Source organism: Vicugna pacos, chromosome 13 (genome assembly GCF_048564905.1).
Source record: "Vicugna pacos chromosome 13, VicPac4, whole genome shotgun sequence".
NCBI classification, from domain to species: Eukaryota; Metazoa; Chordata; class Mammalia; order Artiodactyla; family Camelidae; genus Vicugna; species Vicugna pacos.
Window position 1 is genome coordinate 33,944,039 of NC_132999.1, and position 20,820 is coordinate 33,964,858.

Here is a 20,820-nt window from a genome sequence, read left to right on the forward strand (position 1 = left end):
CTTCTGCATCACAGTAGCCTTCACTTCATTCATAATTCAAACACATTTGTTGAGTGACTACTCAGTTCCAGACACTATGCTAGATTCCAGGAATATAAAGGTGAGCAAGGTAGACATAGCCCCCGATTGCTTATAAAGCAATGTGCTTCAGTCACATGGGAACCACCCAGGATGCTGTCCAGAGGGCTTGCTTTGTTTTTATAGCGTGGAATATTTCCATCTTCGAGCTCGGGTCACACGCATTAATTTCTAATAGCACTTTTTACATATTGAGACTTTTTTTAATTCAAAGGACACTCAATTCAGTAATTACTGGTCTGTTTCTTCCCTGCATATATATAAAATTTATGCCTTGGGGTTTTGTTGGTTGGGTTTTTTTTTTTTTTAAGTTGAAGATATTGTCTCCAAAGAATAGTGTGAACCAAAAATCACAGAGATTGTAGAGGAAGAATATGATTAGTATCTATTAAGTATATATTGGGTATTATCCTTGACTTTTACAAACTTATGGCAGAAATAATAAAGCCAAATAATAAAGCTTGTCCAAAAAAAAAGCAATAGTATTTCAAAATGTGTAGTACTAGTGTATATGTGTATTAAGAGATCTGTGGGATAAAATAGATATTCTGGAGACAAAGCAATGGGAAAATGAAGGATTATTCAATAAATGGTTCTCTAGTAATTGGTTAACCATTTGGAAAAAATAAAGTTAGAGCCTCACTTTATAATATACCCACGTAATTTCTATATGGATTAAAGATTACATTGTAAAAAGTAAAAGCACAAAACAGTTTTTAAAAGAATAAAGGTGACTGGTTATCTAATCTCAGGATAGAGGGTACTAGTTATTAAATGAGCAGAACCAAAAAAAGACTATGGACATACTTGGCCATATAAAATGCCAACACTATAAACACAATTTAAAAGGTACATAAACTAGGAAGAAATGTATCCAACAATATTTGCAAAATAAAAGGATACAGAGAATAAGACACAGATGAACATCCCAGTAAAATAAAATAAGTAAAGATTTGGACAAGTCACAAAATACACAAAAATCTCCAATAAAGTGAAAAATGTTCAATCTCATTAATAATAAAAAAAGAGAAAGTAAAATTATACCTCTTAAATTAGTAAAGTTTTGTTTTAATTTGGTTTGTTTTAAAAGATAATTCCAGGGATGGGTAGAACTTGTATTTTAATATGTTTTTGGTGGAAACAGAAATGTTACAACTTTCTTGGTGGGCAATCTGGTGTTAATTGTCAGGAGTCTTTAAAATATCCAAATTTCTCAACTAGAATTTTATGGAATGTAAAAATTGAGATACTCACAAAGATTTATTTCCAGATGTTCATTATAGCAAAGTTTAATATAAAAAGCTGGAAACAATTTAAATATTCAGTAATATAGAAATTATTAAATATTTTAAAGATATTAATAAAGTCATTCTAAAAATTTTAAGTACATGGTGGTAAAAATGTTAAATGATGTGGTGGTATAATGTTAAAAAAAAAAAAGCCCAGTATTTGAAACTTCAAAATTATCTCAATTTTATAAAAACAAATGTCTATTCACATGTACATATATACTCCAAAGATTTGGTTTTACACATGATTTTTGATTTGCTTTCTTATATTTCCACAGACAATATTTGTTATCAGAAAAATAACAGTGGACAATATATAGTTCATGAATAGTTCATGAGCATTTGTGGGCTCTAACAGTTTAGTACAAGAATATGTTTGGCTCTCCCTGGTTTGTATACACATTTCTTCCTTCCCAACCAGTGCCTGAGCTGCCAGCCCATTGTGCATGAGCCAGTGATCGTGTCGTTAGGTAGCTGTCATTTCATCTCTTTGATGGTGCCTGATTTCCCCTACTCTCACTCAAAAGAAGTACTTAAATCACTTTGCATTGCTTGAGCTATAGTGTATAAGTCCAAAAAATGAGTGGCTTAAGACTAGATCTCAGGTATTTTTCAGCTTTGAAGTTTTAGCATAGAATCTTCTGCAAGGTGGTGATGGAATAAAATGCAGTGAGTTGCTGTCTGCTCATGCATTAATTCATAAGAAAGAAGCCATTGAGATAGTTGTCAACTAATTTTATGTACTCATTTAATCCTTACAACTCTGTGATATAGGTATAGTTATCTTCCTTACTTTGCAAATGCTGCAATTGAGGCAGACAGGTAAAGTGACTTGCCTGAGGTTACGGTTCATGAACTGCAGACCTGGGATTCAAGTTGAGGCAGTCTATCTCTGGAGTGCATGGTCTTAATCACTACATCATGCTGCTCTCACTGTGGTTATCACACGTCTGGGGGGTTCCAGTTTTAAGTATTCTCTCCCATTGTCTTCGTCAACCACGAAAATGTCGAAAACCCAGCATTTATTATCTAAAGTACATATTCCACATAGCTTATGCTTGGAAACAGCTATATCTTGGGTCACATTCACATCTTTGTCCATATTTTAGCCCTAGATCTTATAACCATCTGACCATTTCACTTGTGAAGTTGAAGTCTTGCTAGGGTTACCTGCAAGTATTTTTCAAGGCTGTGAGTGTGGGCTATCGAATGTTTTTTTTAAAAAGTGCTTCGAGCGAGGCAGGATTTGAAGGATTCAGGAATACTCTCCCTGCTTCCACTTAAGGCTGAGTAGAGATTTAGTTGTCAGGTATTCTTTCCTGCTTCTGTAAGACTCCCACACTGCCGCTGGAGAGGCCTTTCTCTGTTGTTGCTGCCATGCAGTTAGCTCAAACATGAAATCATTCCTAATTATTACCACAGCAGGCAGAGCCTTGGGGGATAGCGAGGGCAAAGAGAATGACACTTCTGCCTGAGAACAGTAGGGGCCCAGCTCTTGACAAGAACTTCATATAAATTGAGGGTCTCTCTGGTATGAGGGAATGCATGGAGGCAGGGTAAATACCAAAGAGAAATGTCTTATTTTTAGTCTTAGGGAACCTCAGGCCTCTACTTCCTTTGCTTCAGGCTGAATAAACACCCAGCTTAATAGGCTTTTCCTCCATCAAGTCCGTTTCCCATTTCCCATTTCCCATCTGGGCTATTAGCAGCAGCAGCAGTAGCAGTAGCATTTCGTATATTGCAGTTTACAAATTCCCTTAAACTTGGAATGTTTCATTTGCTCTTCACAACAAAACTGTGAAACAGGTCATATTATCCACATTTTACAGATGAAGAGGTTCAAGGAGGTCCAGAGTATAGTGGCAGAGCTGGCACCTGTTTCAGTCAGGTGACTTTCTGTTGCAATCTTAGGAGAAAATGGAGACTTAGAGAAATATTTGTCTCAGTGTCCTTTTAGGGTAGGTGGCATAATTCCTAGTCTCTGATATACGTCAGAATCAACTGGGGGAGGTTTAAAAAATAAAGATGGATGGACCTTACCTCAGATGTAACACAATAGAACCACCAAGTCTGGGTACCTGGCACATGAATTTTGGAAAAATCTCCACAGTAAGTTCTGATGTGTACCAAAAGTTGAAAATGACTTGCATTCAGAGTTCTAAATGTATCAGAATACCCTGAAGTCTCATGTCCATCAAATTATTGCCTTGGAGAAAACAAATCTAAGATTTGGGCCCTCCTCTCCAGGAATTTCGATATTGGTTAGGATAAGACATGTACACAGGCAGAGCCTCAACCCCATGAGACATATCTACCAGTGTCTAAGACCTGAGTAGTCAGAGTAACAGAGGAGTCCCAAGAGAGGTGAGGGGTAGAAGATCGTTGGAGGGAAGTGGGGGCGCAGACAAATACTAACAGCATCAGGGAGAAATGAACAGCCTCAAAGAGTGAAATGTTAGTGGGTCCTTTCAGGAAGTCTGTTTGGTGTGGCAATGGAAAGCATTTCTGGCAGATATATGAAAAGATACAGAAGGCAGGTTTGGGTCAATGAGGTGGCCAGTTTGGCCAGAGCAAAGCATTCATGAGCAAGATGTGGGAGATAAAACTTCTCAGGTAGGCATGAGCCATACTGTAGAGCTTTCTCTGCCAGGCCGAGGAACTTCATGTGCTGCAGCCCCGATCCCCTAGGCCGTGGGGAGACATTAAGGGTTTTAAATCAGAATAATGTAATCAGTTTTAAAATTTTTACAAAGGTGAATCCAGTGGACTTGTGCAAGTTTGAGAAGGGGGAAGGGGCATAAGGAGAGAAATCGCGAAGCTAATGAAGTAGCCAGATATGAGGTGATAAGAGTCTGAACGAAGGTGGTGACATAAGAATGGAAAGTTATTGGGGGTGGGAGATTTAACTCAGTGGCAGAGCGTCCGCTTGGCGTGCAGGGGGTCCTGGGTTCAATCCCCAGTGCTTCTGTTAATGGGAGGGGGGGTAATGGAAAGTTAGGATCAGGTTCTAGAAACAAACATGGAAGAATTTACAAGATTGAGTGTTTCACTTGAGAGGCACTATAGCAAAATGGTTTCTTGGAACCAAATTCCTGGGTTCAAGTCTTGATTCTACCACTTAACTGTGTAACCACAGGCAATGACCACCTTTGTGCCTTGGTTTTCTTACCTGTAAAAATGGATTTAATATGAATACATACTGCAAAGATGTGAGGGCTAAATGAATTTGCATAAATTATTTAGGATGCGGTCTGGTTTAGGAAATAGCTACTGGAAGGAAACTGGGATAATTCCATGGGTAGCACTCTTACTATCACAGCTGTCTGACATGTTCTCTGCTTTCAGAGTGTGACCTGTTGGCGAGCCAAGTTTATGGAGGCCTTTTTCTCCCATGTTCTACGTGGGACCATTGATGTGTCTTCTGACAGGCGTCTTTGTGACCAGCGCTTCTCGCCTCTCCTGCATAGCTCCCGCCATGTCCGTCAGCTCACCATCTGCAACATGCTGCAGGGTGCAACTGAGCTGGTGGCTGAGCCCAACCGCAGGGTTCTGGAGACCCTGGCCAGTTCCCTGCACACCCTCAAATTCCGCCACCTGCTGTTCTCCGACGTGGCTGCTCAGCAGTCACTTCGGCAGCTGTTACATCAGCTTATTCACCATGGGGCTGTCAGCCAGGTGTCGCTGTACTCCTGGCCTGTGCCTGAGTCAGCCCTTTTCATCCTTATCCTCACTATGAGTGCTGGCTTCTGGCAGCCAGGCCCTGGTGGCCCACCCTGCCGCCTCTGTGGAGAGGCTTCCCGAGGCCGGGCCCCATCCCGAGATGAAGGGTCCCTCTTGCTAGGATCACGCCGGCCTCGCCGGGATGCTGCTGAGCGATGTGCTGCAGCCCTGATGGCCTCCCGGCGGAAGAGCGAAGCCAAGCAGACGACCAGAGCCGCACCTGCCACTCGGGTTACACGCCGGAGCACACAGGAGAGTCTGACAGCAGGCGGGACAGACCCTAAGAGGGAACTGCTCCCTCCAGCCACCTCCCATGAGGCTCCTGGCACCAAACGACCACCCTCTGCTCCACCCACCACTTCTTCTGCCTCTGCCTCCTCTTCCACATCCTCCTCTAAACGGGCTCCAGCTAGCTCAGCCCCACAGCCTAAGCCCCTAAAGCGTTTTAAGCGAGCTACAGGGAAAAAGGGTGCTCGCACCCGTCAGGGGTCTGGTGCAGAGTCTGAAGACCTGTATGACTTTGTTTTCATTGTGGCGGGTGAGAAAGAGGATGGGGAAGAGATGGAGATCGGGGAAGTGGCTTGTGGAGCTTTGGATGGATCAGATCCCAGCTGCCTGGGGCTTCCAGCACTGGAGGCCTCCCAGCGATTCCGCAGCATTTCCACCTTGGAGCTCTTCACAGTTCCGCTCTCCACAGAGGCAGCTCTGACACTGTGCCACCTGCTGAGCTCCTGGGTGTCTCTGGAGAGCCTCACACTCTCCTATAATGGTGAGTGTCCTGGAGGGGTAGGGGTTGGGTCTCCCAGCAGCACCAGCTGTGTGCCCAGTCCTGTGGACGGGAACAGAGGGTATGATCAGGAAGCTGGCGATGTGGGAGGCAGAAGGTGTGCCTGTGAAATAGTGGCAGACTGTCGGTGCTAGGGAAGACAAAGCATGAGATCTACAGGCTTGATTTAGTTGGAAGCAGGGATTCCTGAGGGGCAGTGAGAACCTAAAGAATGAGTCTGTTTTAGAGATAACAGGCAAACCAAAGGCAGGTCAGAGTATAGTGTATACAGGCCCAGCCAGGGCTGAGATTGAATCTCTCTAGTCATACCAAAGCAGCTGTACAAAGAGTTGTGGGATACTTTTTTTTTTTGAATTAGACGAGCAACCCGCGAAGCAGTCCTTAGTTCTTTCCCACCTGGCTATGCCCAGCTAGCCAAACTTCAATTCTGGCTAAATCCAGCTATCTGCCTAGGTTGCTGAACAATGCTAGAGAAAGTCACACAACTGCAAATTGGTGCTACTATATACAGTTATCCACGTCCTATGAACCTTGTTTGCAACATCAGCAATTCCCATTCCTACTCTACCATTTCCACTTTTCCCTTCTCAGCAGATGACCTCACCTCCTACTTCACAGAGAAAATAGAAGTCATCACACATGAACTTCAACTTACTGCTAACCAATTTTTTTTTTCCGTCCACAGTCAACCTTAAGTCATCTGTGCTCTCTCCTCTCAGCCACTCAACCTTGCTTACACCCAACCGCATTGAGGACCAAGAGGTGACTGAGGTCCTCAAGTCCAATATGTACTTTCAGTTTTCATCTTATATTAATTCTTGCCAGCATTTGCTACTAAGTATTATCTTTATGAGTCTCATTTTTACTACCTCAAAACCTCATTTTTTTTTCTCCTCCCTTTCTGGATATTACTTCTCTTATCTCAATGTTTAGAGTTTCTCTGAGCTCTCCCACTCTACACATGCTTCCTGGACAATTTTGCTCATTCCTTCAGTTTCAAAGGCTGAAAACATCCCCATTTTATGATTTTAGCCCACATCTTTCTCCTAAACTCCAGACCTATTTATCCATCTGACTGCTACGTAACATGGAATTCATAAACCATACCCCCCAACCTGAATATATCTTATCTCCACATTTTTAATTCAGACTACCATTACTTCTCACCTGGATTCATTTCAGCAATTCCTCCTGACTCCATACTCACCACACAATTCATTGTTTACATTGCAGCCTAAGCATTTTCAAAAATGCAAATCTGTCATTCATTCATTTAAAGACTCTTCAATGGCTTCTTGTCCCCATACTTCTTATTTTACTTACTTCGTCATTCATGTTCTCACCCCTGCTTACCTCTATCTTGAACACTTCCCCCCTCATACTTTACACATCAGCCACATTGAGTATTTTTCAGTTCTTGGAACCTGCCATTCTTTCTCCTTCAGGTCTTGATATATGCCAAGTTCACTCTGACATAGTCACTCTTCTTTGTTTTAGCCTGTCTCCTTTATGTTCTTCAGGACTCAGCTGGAAAGCCTTCACTGATAAAAGAGCTGGACTGGGTGCTAAGTACCCATCCTTTGTATTTCCACAGTACTTTACTTCCCCAGTTTCCATCACGTTTTTATCAGGCTATATAGGCAGGAACAAGATCTGCTGCTCATGACTGTCTAGCAAAGGGCCCTATTTACTAGGTTTAGGTGAGTGAATGAATCAACTGGAGCCTGCTCAGTCCAAGGAGAGCTAAAGGTTTGGGTTCCCTTTAGCTTTGTGGCATTAAGCAACTGTCCTAACCTTTCTGGATTTTACTCTCTTCTGTGGGAGTGGCTATCCTTTTTAGCCCTAACCCTACCCAGTGAATCTTTTAAAGTATTCCCTATTGGATCATTGTCACTCTCCTGCTTAGTTCGTAGATGCTCCCTATGACCCACAGGAAAAGTCCAGAGGTCTCTGCTGCTGTCTGGGCCTATCATTCAGCTGGTAGCCACATGCTGCCCCACCACATCCTATCTTCTATTTTGTGACTCTGCCCTGACGCTTGAGGGTGTGGCCCAGTAGAGTAGACATCAGTATGCTGGTTACCTGAGGAAAAAGCAAGACAATCAATGAATAGTTGAGATGAATGATTTAAAATAATCTGGTCCAAAGCTCAGATTTGGTAGTTATCAACAGAAATATTTGGAGTTGTGTCTGAATATTACCTCTGATGACACTCCTACACGACTGACCTAATCTCTCCTTCCTGCCATAGGCCTGGGCTCTAACATCTTCCGCCTGCTGGACAGCCTGCGGGCCCTGTCAGGCCAGGCTGGATGCCGCCTCCGTGCCCTGCATCTCAGTGACCTGTTCTCACCACTGCCCATCCTGGAGCTAACACGTGCCATTGTGCGAGCCCTGCCCCTGCTGCGGGTCCTCTCTATTCGTGTCGACCACCCCAGCCAGAGGGACAACCCTGCTGTGCCAGGGAACGCAGGGCCCCCTAGCCACATAATTGGGGATGAGGAGATACCAGGTGAAGCAGTGTGTGTGCTCATGTGCATTTGTAGGGGGGCGGGGTGCAAAAGACCGCTAATCCAGGGCCTGTCAACATTCATTCCTGGCTTATCTGGAAGCTGTTCTCTTTAGAGCCTGCTGTTCTTAAAGATAAGCATGGGTCAGATAGGTCCCAGACCAACACTGGCCCAGTAGAGGGTCACCATGGAGATCAGTCTCCAGAAAGGGGTCTGAACCAAGAACAGAACCAGCTGTTCTGTAGAGTAGATTAGGTCCCTGTGCTGTATGTTCCCTTAGTTCCTGTATGTCTTCTACCATTCTGCATACTCTGTATCTTCTTGTGTCCAAGTCGTCTCCTTGGATTTAAAGCTCCATTAAGGGCAAGGGCTAAATCTCATACTAGCACACTGCACTCAAGGCACTCAAGGACAAGTAGATGAATAATTTTCAAGTGAATCCCTTAAGGATAGGATGGGACCTGCAATGGGAGAAGAGATGGCCAGCTACAATCTTCTCTCCCTACCATATCCAGAAAACTGCCTGGAACAGTTGGAGATGGGATTTCCACGCGGAGCTCAGCCGGCCCCACTGCTCTGCTCTGTACTGAAGGCTTCAGGTTCTCTGCAGCAGCTGTCCCTGGATAGTGCCACCTTTGCCTCTCCCCAGGATTTTGGGCTTGTGTTGCAGACACTCAAAGGTAGGACCTAGCTAGAATGATAAAGGAAGGAGGGGAGCTTGCATTGTTGTTTGGGAAAGCTAAGGCCCATGAACCCTCTTCCCATCCAGAATACAACGTAGCCCTGAAGAGGCTGAGCTTCCACGACATGAATCTAGCCGACTGTCAGAGTGAGGTGCTCTTTTTGCTACAGAATCTGACTCTTCAAGGTAAGTTCTTTATCCAGAACCTGGGGCATTCCTGGGACCTCAGTGCAGTTCTGCCAGTGTCAGTGAGTGAGCAAGCCACTGTTCTTTTCTTGACCTTATGTCCTCAACTATAAAATGGTTATAGAACCTGCACCACCTTCCTTCTAAAAGGGTCCCAAACTCAACTCCTCCTATACTGAACATGGAATTTACTCACTTTTAGAGTGCCTCACTTAAAAGTTTTTCTTCCCTTTCAGTAGCTGACAAATAATGGTGGTGGGAAGGGATAAATGTACTGTCAGGCTCCCATCACAGGCTCATCTCTAATGCCCACCCCTGCATAGAAGGAAGTGAATGGAGAACTGTCCATGCAGAGAGCCTCCCTGCAGTGAACATCTAGGCTCAGTCTCTGATTTGAATCCTGATTTAGTTGCAGCCTTGCTTGGGGTTTTGTACAAATTCTTTTCTCTTTCTGGGACTCTGTATAAAATGTTCATACCCCTTGCTAAGGCCAACTGGGGCAGTAGGGGCAACATCAGTCCTAATGCAGCCATCAGAACTTATTCCAATTTCTCTTGACAGAGATTACCTTCTCCTTCTGCCGTCTGTTCGAGAAGCGCCCGGCCCAATTTCTGCCTGAGATGGTTGCTGCTATGAAGGGCAACTCCACACTGAAGGGCCTCCGGCTGCCAGGAAACCGCCTGGGTGGGGGCAGGGCCCTGAGGAGGGAGAAGGGGAAGGAGCCAGTCCTTTGACCTAGAAACTCAGGGGGCAAAGGCACAGACCTCTCCACTGGGAAGATAGGGGTTGGGATATAGTTGTGCTGGAACTTCAGAAAGCTGGGCTTCTTCCCAGCCAGAATTGGGTTGGAATGCCCTTTTTCCCTGTTCTTGGGTAGAGGTGATGAGCATTTCTCCCCTTCTCCCCAGGGAATGCTGGTCTCCTGGCCCTCGCAGATGTTTTTTCAGAAGATTCATCCTCCTCTCTGTGTCAGCTTGATATCAGGTACACATGGAGGGGGTGAGGGGTTGGTAGAACGACAAAGGATGGAGCTTCAGGGACATTGACCAGGGATTAGTTGATTCCTGAGTGTCTAATCCATCTCACCCCCACCAGTTCCAACTGCATCAAGCCAGATGGGCTTCTGGAGTTCGCCAAACGGCTGGAGCGCTGGGGCCGTGGAGCCTTTGGTCACCTGCGCCTCTTCCAGAACTGGCTGGACCAGGATGCAGTCACAGCCAGGGAAGCCATCCGGCGGCTCCGGGCTACCTGCCACGTGGTTAGCGACTCGTGGGACTCATCCCAAGCCTTCGCAGATTATGTCAGCACCATGTGATGGGGCCCATGCCTCACAGGCCTGTGCTCAGTACCGTCAGCTTGCAGGGGCTGAGGCATGGGCTGCCCAGAACTCCCAACCACCAATTCTGTCTTTCTCTTTCTGCCACCTTTTTTCCTTTTTTCCGCCTTCTTCCCTTGCACTGAGGTCCTAGAGGCTTTGATGGGGCCCAGAAAAGGCATTCTCACAACTGGGTTTAGAGTCTTTGGGCCCCTTACTCAGTGCCCTGGGAACCCTGGGCCAAGAGGTTACAGTGGTCATCAGTCACCGAGGACAGCCCCCCTCCACAGGCAGGTACCCAGGCTTTAGAGAAGGGTAAGAGTGCCCACTACCAGGCCTCTCCTCCGCTGGGCTCACCATGCTGCTCCCAGGCCTCAGTCCCTTTCATACCTTTATTCCTTTCTTTTTTTTAACCAAAAAAGTTTTTCTTATAAAATAAATTTTGGGCAAACATCATGTAGCCCTTCTTAATGATCTTTCTCTCAGAGAACAAAACAGGGCCCTATGGGGCATGGAGCTCCCTTTCCCCATCTCCTTCCTCTAACAGCCGCACCCCAGACCAGCTGGTTATCACCGGAGGCCCCGCTGCTCCTCATGGGAACGCTGGTGGAAGACGAAGGTGATGGCAGTAGAGGCAGCATCCCACGCAGCCTGGAGTATCTCATCCTTGAGCCCCCGCTTATCAGTGCTATGGTTCCACTGAGCCAGGTCTGAGGTGCAGTCAGAACCATCAGGGGGCGGCCACACCTGGTAGTTGTTGACACAGCGGCGGCAGCGCAACCTGGGGGCAGAAGACAGAGCTGTGGTTACTATAGATCCCATCTCCATGAGATGTAGGGTGTTCAGGGATGATGGCCAGCAGAGGTACCTCACCCACCTGTCATGTGTGTCACTGAGGCTAGCTTCATCCAGGATAAAGAGCTCCTTCAACTCGCCTAGAGAGAAGTGCCGCTCCACATCCTGCTCCTCATCCACCACACAGCTGCTCAGTGCCTTCTTGTGGCTCTGACGCTGAAAGATCTTCTCCTCAATGGTTCCTGCCTGGGGGTGGGGTGGGGAGTGGGGGCCAGTACTAAGTCATCCCCATACAAAGAGGGCAGGAAAACCCAGGGGTTGAAACTATAGCCACCAGAGAGAAGGGAAGATGAATGAGAAGAATCTTGCAGCAATACCTCTGTTCAGCTGAGCCCATTTGTCCAGTCTATCTTTTGGGAAAATGACTTGTGCATGTCTGCCCGACCAGGATACTTTCTGTATTGATGGAGGGCTTCAGGGCCTGGCTAAATTTCTTCAGGGTGAGCTGAGGTTTGTCTGCAGCAGTTTCACCAGACCTCTACAGCAAGCCCAAGTCTCAGTCACTCAGTAAATGTCATCTGGGTATCCTATGCCAGATCCTGTGCTAACACTAAGATGCAAAGAAGAATCAAATATGATCCCTATTCTTGAACTGAGACTAGTGGGAGAGACAGACATATAAACTAATTGGTACAAGGGTAGAAATCTATATGGGATACGCTGGGGCCCACAAGAGGGATGGTAGAGTGGAATAGTGTTGAAAAGCTTGAAAGTAAAGAGTATCCTTGAACTGAATCTTGAAAAATGAATAGATGGCTTACAAGGGGACCAAAAGAGAAAGCACTCCCAGAACAGGAACAAAATCAATACACCTGGCCTACTAGAGGACTGAGGAGTTCAGCCTGTCTAGAGGATGGTAGGTGTGTAGTAAGAGTTGGGACTGAGAAAGCCCCATACCGGAGAAACTTAGATGCCAGGCTGAAGGTCTTGGCCTTGTCCCCGAAGTGAAAAGCAAAATCAGAAATTTTGGAAAGCTCATTCTGGAAGTAGTTGTGAAAAATGGGTTATGATAAAGAATTAGGAAGCTGCTGCAAAATTCAAATGAAAGATGACTGTGACTTCAGCATGGGATGGAGAAGGTTAGATTAAGGAAATTTCAAAAAGGCAAAAATCAGTGGTAATTGGAATCTGGATAGGAGACACCTGGATAGTAGGATGATGCCCAGATTTGGGCTGGGTGGATAATGGAGCCATTAAATGACAAAAATCAGAAGGGGAACAAGTTCAGTTATGATGCATCTGAAGTGCTCAAAAGACAAGCAAGTGGAAATACATAGTAGGTGACAGAAATATGAGTCTAGAACTCAGGTAAGATATCTGAGCTAAAAGTTTAATTAGAGACTTGTCAGTATAAAGAGTGTATGTAATCACGGAGGCAGGAAAACCAGAGTGGAGTTTCCAAAGAGAAAAAAATTTTAAGATTTGTAGTTGTCAGTGTCAGATACACAAGAAAAATCAGTCTCTAGTTTTAGCAATTAACAAACCAACAGTACACTGAAAGCAGGTTCAGTGGAGTAAGTTGTCTGATGGGTGAGTAGGAGATGAGGAGGTGAAGTAAATCTGTAGGCTTTGGAAAAATTTGAGATTGAATGAATGGAAAGTAACCCAAGGTAGTTGCTTCAATAGGACAGAGGGTTGAGAAACTTATATTTTTAAGGTGAGAGCTACTTGAGCATATTTACAGACTTCAGGGGAATAAAGGAGAAATTGATCAACTAAGGAAAGGAAAGGAAAGGAAAGGGGTTTAGAGCAGAGCTGGAATGGTAAGCCTGCCTTCCTCTGAGAAGGGAAGGGTAGGTGTAGAGACTGACAGGAGAAGAAGGAAGGAGAGAGAATTTAAGCCTGGTAGCCTACATTTTCTCTGTGAGGTAGAAGACAGTCTCTGCAGAAAGGAGAGACAGGGTTAGGTAAGGAAACTTGAGGGAAGTGGTGAAGGCTTGAAGTGGCTGTTGAAGGAAATGAGATACGGCCCAGCTCAAAATGGAGAATGTGAGTTTGTGGTAGTGCCAATCTGTAAATGCAAGCTTTATCTGGTGCAGAAGCTGTGAAGAGCTGTAATGATCCATGTGGAGTAGGTATTAAGGAGAAGAGTGGCTGAAAGGATCAGGCTGAGTAGAAAGGGAAGTCAAGCCAGCCTGGGAGGACGTGAGGGGCGCGGTACTAGGGACATTAGGTTGAAGCAGATGTAGGAGGTATGAGGAGGCTGGAAGGACAGGAATGATAGTAGAATGAGAGCTATTAAAGTTTTGGTAAAACTACAAGTTCCAGAGTGTCACCTTGGGAACAAATAAATGGAGGGGGCAGGGTGGGAGTTAGGGAGATCATAAGAGATGAGGCCAAGGAAACACGAAGGCCAGAGTGCTGGATAACTGCACGGTCCTTAAGTCAGCCAGGATGAAAGCTGGATTTGGGAAAGAAATGAAGACTGAGCTGGTATCCAAAGTTATTTCTGAATTAGGTAAATGGCAGAGAGTGGGTGAATGTAGCAAGGAAGAAAAGAGGGTAGTTAAGTAAGAAAACATGTGCTTCAAAAGAGGAACTAGAGGATGGATGGATGATCCCTGAGAACCAATACCACTTCTTAGCCCCATGGGACATGGAGTATGAGAAGACTGCAAGGCAAGTACCACAGAAGTCAGGTATGAGAGAAAGCAGGTGTCCTGTGAAAAGGATAAGGCCACAGAGGAGCTTGTTAACTACTGAACAGGTGTCCAGAGAGCATAGTAAGAAAGGTTTGAAGGAATGGGGTGAAGTAAGGGGGAGAGAACAGAAGAATAAAGGGCTCCAGGCTATGCCCATAGTCTGGCCACTGCTACAAGCAGAGGAGCCAAGGAGAAGCAATGAGGAACAACCCAAGGTGGTCCTGAAGGTCTTACTCCATGACCCACCCCTGCTCCGACCACTATCGCCATCCTTACAGACAGAAGGCGATAGATGTAGCAGGTCTTCTTTTGACCATCACGCCAGACCCGGGCCATGGCTTGTTCATCATTGGCCGGATTCCAGTCAGGGTCAAACATGACCAATCGGTTAGCCCCAATGAGATTGAGGCCACAGCCCCCAGCTTTGCTGCTCAGCATGAAGACAAAGTCAGGGCTCTGGAAAGAGAGGAAGGAGAAAAAGAACCTCTTAGAGCCTGAACTAAGTCTTACTGAGCCTAGTCAACACTTCTCTCTCACACATCTGTACCTTCATGCTCAGGTCAATTGTGAGGACCACCAGTTTGTCTGCCTACCAGCCAATTTTAAGAGCCCACAAAGTCAGTCCCCAGCCATCACCAAACAGCCTAACCCTACCATACCCGGGGAGGGGGGGAGCGGGGGTTGGGGGTTAAGAAAGACCCTAACGCAGAGCCCTCTTATAGATTCTCTATCAACCCTTAGTTTTGATGTTATTACATTGGTGGTGTGGGGACAGGGGCTGTGCACTTACCAATGGATTGTTGAAGCGCTCCACAACCTTGGCTCGCTTCTTAATGGACATCGTGCCATCCAACCGAACATACAAGTACCTGAGGGGAATCCAAAGATCAAATCGAGAAGGAAGCAGAGCCCCTTCGAGCCAGAGCTACTGAAGGGACTGAACTAATACTTAACTGTGTTTGAAGCTGTTCATATACAGCCTGAAACCATAAACTCCCAAAGGGAGGGGCAAGGAACTAAGAATCAGGACTGTCCTGTGAGAGTAGCTGAAGGATGGGGGGCTATTCTGCTTGGAGATGGAATTAAGGCCATTGCAGCAATAAGGGAATAGACCTCTCCTGGGAAGTCCCTCCTGAATCCACATCGTGGCCCAGATCCACCAATTAGAATACCTACTTCTGGGGGACAGTAGGGGAGGCACCCCTTTTGTAGCTCTTTCCTACCTTCGGGCCCGGCAGAGCTTCTCAAAGAGGTCCAGTGTCTGAGTGTAATTGGACACCAGCACTACTTTGTCACTGCTGCGGCTTCGGGTCACCGCCAGAATGTAATCAAGGACCAGCATCTTACCTGAGGAGATCAGCAACCATTAACCCCAAAGGGCCACCCTAATGGCCCAGGATTCTTACTCTTGATGTCCTGCCTTGAGACAGGATAGGTCTGCACAAAGAGGCAACCACCCACCCTTCCTCCCAGGGGAGCCCAAAGACTGGTAGGGAAGGACTCACCTGACAGCTGAGGCTCTAGAGCCTTGGAGCTATAATCAGGAGGAAATACGTCCAAGGCACCTTCAAAGCCAGCCTCCTCTTCCACACACTTGTCATAGATCAGAGCTGGATCTGAAAAAAAAATATCCAAAATGCTAGCTACATTGCTTTCGGAAGCTTCAGTTTATTAGAACACCCTCTAGAAGCCTACCCAGAAGAACTTCCTCAGAACCAGACTTGTTTGTTTCCAAATTCCAGTGTGTAGTCAATGGCATCTGGGATCATGAGTGGACAGTCTTGCTTACCAGTGTGCTCTGTATTCTCACAATAAGAGGGGAGCTATACTAGAGAGGTCAAAGTTTGTTACTTTTCTTCCTGTCCAACATTTTATATGCACACGTGTGTGTGCACACACTCAAACACACTTTCTTATATATCCAAGCATCAAGCATGGGCAAGGCAAAGGATAAGCTAAATTTTCCAAAGCCAAGTGTCTGGTTTACAGAGTATACAATGCAGGGCTCATGTCTTGGGGAGGGAGAGTCACATGTGGCCTCTATGAGGACCCTGGGCAAGTTTTAGTGAAGGTGATTGGACTACATCCCTTGCTCACTCTCCCAGAGGATGCCAGAGCATGGACCCAACTCACGATTACATAGTTTCTTTAAGGAGGTGATGGAAGAAAGGGAAGACACACTCATCTTGCCCTCACGCAACTCTTCTGCTGGCTTGGCCTGTCTCAAAAACTTCTTGTATAATTCAGTTTGAAGGTGTGTCAGCCTGAAAAAAAGAGAAAAAAAGCAGCTGGGTCAGTGGGAAGTGCTGGACCACACTTCTGCCCTCTAAGGAGACCTTGAGAGCCCAGCCATACCTCAAGCGCTGGGCTTTTACTCACTCACTCCACACCCCTCAGTTGAGTTCAGTACCTACAACAAACCACCTGTTCGATCTTCACAGGCAGGTATTTAGAAAGGATATCTGATGTCCTCCGTATCAGGCACCTGGGGAGAACAGGATAAAAAGCAACGGACTGGTAAAATTGCCACGCTAACTACTGGAATAAAAGCTACCACCCAAAGGACCAAGACTGATTCTCTTTTGTAGTAGTCAATGTCAGAGACCCATCAGCCCTATAGCAAAGACTTCTATATCAGGGTCTCAGTCATGGGAGGAGACCCTTTCAAACATCTAGCTTAAACTGACAACTCTTTCTCTTCCCCTTCAAAAGGTTAGCTGGTCTTCAAGAGAAGGCTGAGGTCTCCTGTTGAATACAGTGCTCTGACAGGGAAAGCAAGTTTCAAACACTGAGTTCTTAGGGGAGTTTCTGCTTCCAGTTGCCCAAATGCCTGCTGCCACTTGGACCAAAGCTCAATGAAATTATACCTATACCACACAGCAGACCAGGAAGGACAAGGATCGGGCACCTAAGAAGCAGCTCCTAGAACACACAGACTCCTTCCTGCCATCTAAAACCGGGAGGAAAGTGGCAGCTCGGAAGAGCATGACTCTTCAGAATGTAAATGATCAAGTGTGTATTTAACTATGACAGAGTCCAGAATGTACCTGCCCCTTGAGCTATGTGGCCCCCATAGAGAAAGCCTCGTCAGTCCGGGAGCTACAACCATTCTTCAGATCTACTTTAACCCGTCACAAAAGGCTGAGGAGTGTGGGGAGGAGGCCTAGTGCTTTGGATCTGAGACCTACTGATAAGAAGCTTCTGAAGTAATAACTATACTCCAAGGGATATTTTGCTCATGAAGTCCAGCATCAGAAAAGTGCTTCCTCAGTAGGATGCTGTGCAGCCCTAAACCAAACCACAGGGCTCAGGCCAGGAAGAAAGCAGGGGATTGGCCTGCAAGACGCTTTCATTTATCCAGTGGCTATTGTCAGGTCATGATCTCACTCCCTTCCTAGAATCCAGCCCTCACAGGCCAAGGCCTCAAAGGCTGGGCAGTTCTGATGATCTAATCTGAGGGGACCCAAAAAGAAGCGCTGCTGTATAGCCCAGCTCCCCCACCATTACCTGTTCACGATGCTGGTGAGCTCCCGCAGTCGCTCCTCTCCTAGCTGCCTGTCTTCCTCACTAGCAGCTGCGTCTCGACCCTTCAAAATTGGCAACTCAAAATGCTTCTTGAATTCATGGGCAGTTCCTAAGCACAGGAGAGGAGGAAAGGTTAAAGCATTAAAGAATGTAGAAAAGGAACGATACACTGCCAGTGACCAATCTTTGCTACAGACCAACCTTCCTGCCAAGAACAAAGCTGAACACAAATTATAGGCAATTTCCATTTGAATGATCAGAGAGCTACCAAATCAGCAAAGACTGGAAAGACCAATTAGTGAGACAGTAGATTGAAACCCAAACATATAACTAATTACTTAAATGTAAATGGACCAAATAATGTCAGACTGGATTTTTTTTTTGTAAAGCTCATCTATATACATGCTGCTTGTAAGAGATGAAATAGCATGTATCACTACAATGAAGTACAAGACAGTCTCTGACTCATGATGGTTTGACTTTACAATGGTGCAAAGGCGACACACATTCAATAGAAACCATATTTCAAGCTTTGAATTTTGGTCTTTTCCCAGGCTAGCAGTACATGGTACCATGCTCTCTCTGTGATGCCAGGTAGCAGTCGCAGCTCCGGGCCAGCCACATGATCATGAGGATAAATAACCAATATACTTATACCCATATAATCAATCTGTTTTTCAGTTTCAGTACAGTACTCAATAAATTACATGAGATATTCAATACTTTATTATAAATAGGCTTTGTGTTCAATGCTTTTATACAACTGTAACCTAATGTAAGTGTTCGGAGCACATTTAAGGTAGGCTAGACTAAGTTATGATGTTTGGCATTGAATGCATTTTTGACTTAAGATATTTTCAACTTAAAATGGGTTTAGTGGTATGTAATCCCATCATAAGTTGAGGAAGATCTGTACTGATAACATGCTACAATGTGAATGAACCTTGAAAACATTATGCTAAGTAAAAAGAAGCCAAACACAAAAGGTTCCATAGTATATGATTCCATTTATAGGAAATACTCAGAATAGGCAAATCCACAGAGAAAGAAAGCAGACTGGTGGTTGCTGGGGGTTGGGGGTAAGTGGGGATAGGGCATGACTATTTAATGAGCATAGGGTTTTTTTCTTTTGGCCAGGAATAAAAAAAGGACAGGCAACTCACAAAAGAGGACCTCCAAATGGCCAATGAATATATTAAAAGGTGTTCAACTTTTATGCAACACTAGGCAAATGAAATGAGATATCACTAAACATCAACCATAAGGACTAAAATTTTTAAAAAATTTTTTTCTAAAAATATTGGTGATGATACAGAGCAGAAGTCAGCAAACAATAGCTGTTGGCCAGCCACCCGTTTCGGTAAATCAGGTTTTATTAGAACACATCCATGCTCATTTATTTACAATTTATGGCTGCTTTCACAGTATAGTAGCAGAGCTGAGTAGTTATGATAGACAGTATGGCCTATGAGCCTAAAATATTTACTATATAATCTTTTTAAGAAAAAAATTGCTGGCCCCTGATGTAGAAACACTGGAATTCTCATATACTGCTGGAACAATCTCTTTGGAAAACTGGAGAATCTACTAGAGCTGAACACATGTATAATATATGACCCAGCAATTCATTCTTTTGACAGAGAAATGCATACCATGCTCAGGTAAAAACAGGTATAAGAACGTTCACAGGATCATTATTCGAGAATAAAGAACTCGAAACAACTCAATTGTCTGTAAGTAGAACTGATCAATTCTGGTATTGTCATAAAATAATATACAAAAATTAAAAACAAACTACTGCTATAGGCAGAAACATGGATGAGTCTCCTAAACATAATACTGAACAAAAGAATCCAGGTAGCAAAGGAAAATACACTGTATGAATCCACTTATGTAAAGTTCAAAATAGGCAAAAATCAATCTTGAGTGTCAAGAGTGTTTACTTCTAGGGAAAAAGGAGAGTGGTGATTAGAAGTGGGGGCTGCTGAGATTGGGGTAGTAATTGATCTGGCAGTAGTTACATCAACGTGTTCACTTTGTGAATATCTGCTCATCTGGTTCTCTGCCTAAAGTGACTTCCGTGAGCATTGGTAAGTTGAGGTGGCACTAACAAACCCCTCCTCAGATATCTATGTGCAAGAACTGCCCAAACTGTGGCTGCCAGGGGCTGGGGGTACTAGGAAATGGGGAGTTAATGCTTAACGAGTAGAGTTTCAGTTTTGCAAGATGAAAAAAGTTCTGGAGATGGACAGTGGTGATGGTTGCACAACAAGGTGAATGTCCTTACTGACACTAAATTGTACACTAAAAAATGATTAAAAACAAAACTACCCAAGACAGAGTCCGCTCTGAGGCTAAAGCTCTTGTAAGGCAGCTAGGATGCAATGAGCAAAAACGCCTGGGGGTAGTAGTTCCATCCGCAGCTCATGGTGACCACGTCCTGCACAGCTCCTGCCACCTCTGCCCACCCTGCCCCAAAAAAGCCAGAGTGGGTCTTGCTGAGTTGCTCAGCAAAGTCACGGTCTCCCAACAGCTCTGCTACTCCCTGATAAGAGAAGTCTTCCTATAAGAGTGCCTAGTGACCCAAATATATATAACTAGTGTTCTCTCCTTTCACTCCTCAGCCAGAGTTACACTCCCATAGCCAAGGCAAGGCTCCTTTCCAATGCAGCAGACAAGGCTGGATTCTTACCCAGGATGCCTGAATTAACAAAATGTACCAAGCTGAAATACTCAAGGAGATCATTCTGGATGGGGGTCCCAGAGATGAGCACCCGCCGGCTGGTGTTCAAGCTGTCCAGGGCCTGGTAGGTCTGATTCTCAGAATTCTTGAGCCTGTGTCCCTGCAAGGAAATTAATTCTCACTTAGGCCTGTGCACGATGTGGCCTCCTTGACAGTAGCAAACTCTTTAACAAAGTAACAGACAGAAAAAGAGGAATCATAAGCATTACAGGTCCTGGGACTTTAGGACCTACCTACTTGCTAGGGGAGAAATGTCAGGCTTAAGAGACAGAACCTCAGCTTCTAGACCAATACTATATCCTTAAAGTAAGGATTCTACAGTCCCTAGAGCATAGTGAAGCCTGCCAATCAGTTGACAGATGGGACCAAGTCTTTCAGCCACCTCTCCACTAAAGCCACAGGGGTGTGCAGTGACTTTAACTTTCTCCAAGATGCAAACAATGGCAGCAGCCTCAGGGTAGCCACATCTCCTAAAGACCTGAGAAATT

General features: G+C 45.1%; 2 protein-coding genes across 3 annotated transcripts in view; one reads left to right on the forward strand and one right to left on the reverse strand.

Annotated features, from left to right (window-relative positions):
* Nucleotides 1-11,023, forward strand: part of LRRC41 (leucine rich repeat containing 41) — a 17,441-nt gene extending 6,418 nt beyond the window's left edge. The window contains exons 4-10 of the mRNA XM_006200437.4: nt 4,713-5,856; nt 8,126-8,386; nt 8,900-9,064; nt 9,154-9,252; nt 9,814-9,936; nt 10,161-10,236; nt 10,348-11,023. Coding sequence (XP_006200499.1) covers nt 4,713-5,856; nt 8,126-8,386; nt 8,900-9,064; nt 9,154-9,252; nt 9,814-9,936; nt 10,161-10,236; nt 10,348-10,567 — 2,088 coding nt within the window. The 3' untranslated portion in view covers nt 10,568-11,023. The remainder of the gene's footprint in view (nt 1-4,712; nt 5,857-8,125; nt 8,387-8,899; nt 9,065-9,153; nt 9,253-9,813; nt 9,937-10,160; nt 10,237-10,347) is intronic.
* Nucleotides 10,946-20,820, reverse strand: part of RAD54L (RAD54 like) — a 19,890-nt gene continuing 10,015 nt past the window's right edge. For both annotated transcript variants that reach the window (XM_072974518.1, XM_072974517.1), the window contains exons 9-18: nt 20,282-20,432; nt 17,572-17,698; nt 16,475-16,549; nt 16,198-16,328; nt 15,570-15,680; nt 15,288-15,411; nt 14,855-14,933; nt 14,341-14,520; nt 11,445-11,608; nt 10,946-11,348 (exon numbers count right to left, since the gene is read on the reverse strand). In XM_072974518.1, the coding sequence (XP_072830619.1) occupies nt 11,138-11,348; nt 11,445-11,608; nt 14,341-14,520; nt 14,855-14,933; nt 15,288-15,411; nt 15,570-15,680; nt 16,198-16,328; nt 16,475-16,549; nt 17,572-17,698; nt 20,282-20,432 (1,353 nt within the window). In that variant the 3' untranslated portion in view covers nt 10,946-11,137. The remainder of the gene's footprint in view (nt 11,349-11,444; nt 11,609-14,340; nt 14,521-14,854; nt 14,934-15,287; nt 15,412-15,569; nt 15,681-16,197; nt 16,329-16,474; nt 16,550-17,571; nt 17,699-20,281; nt 20,433-20,820) is intronic.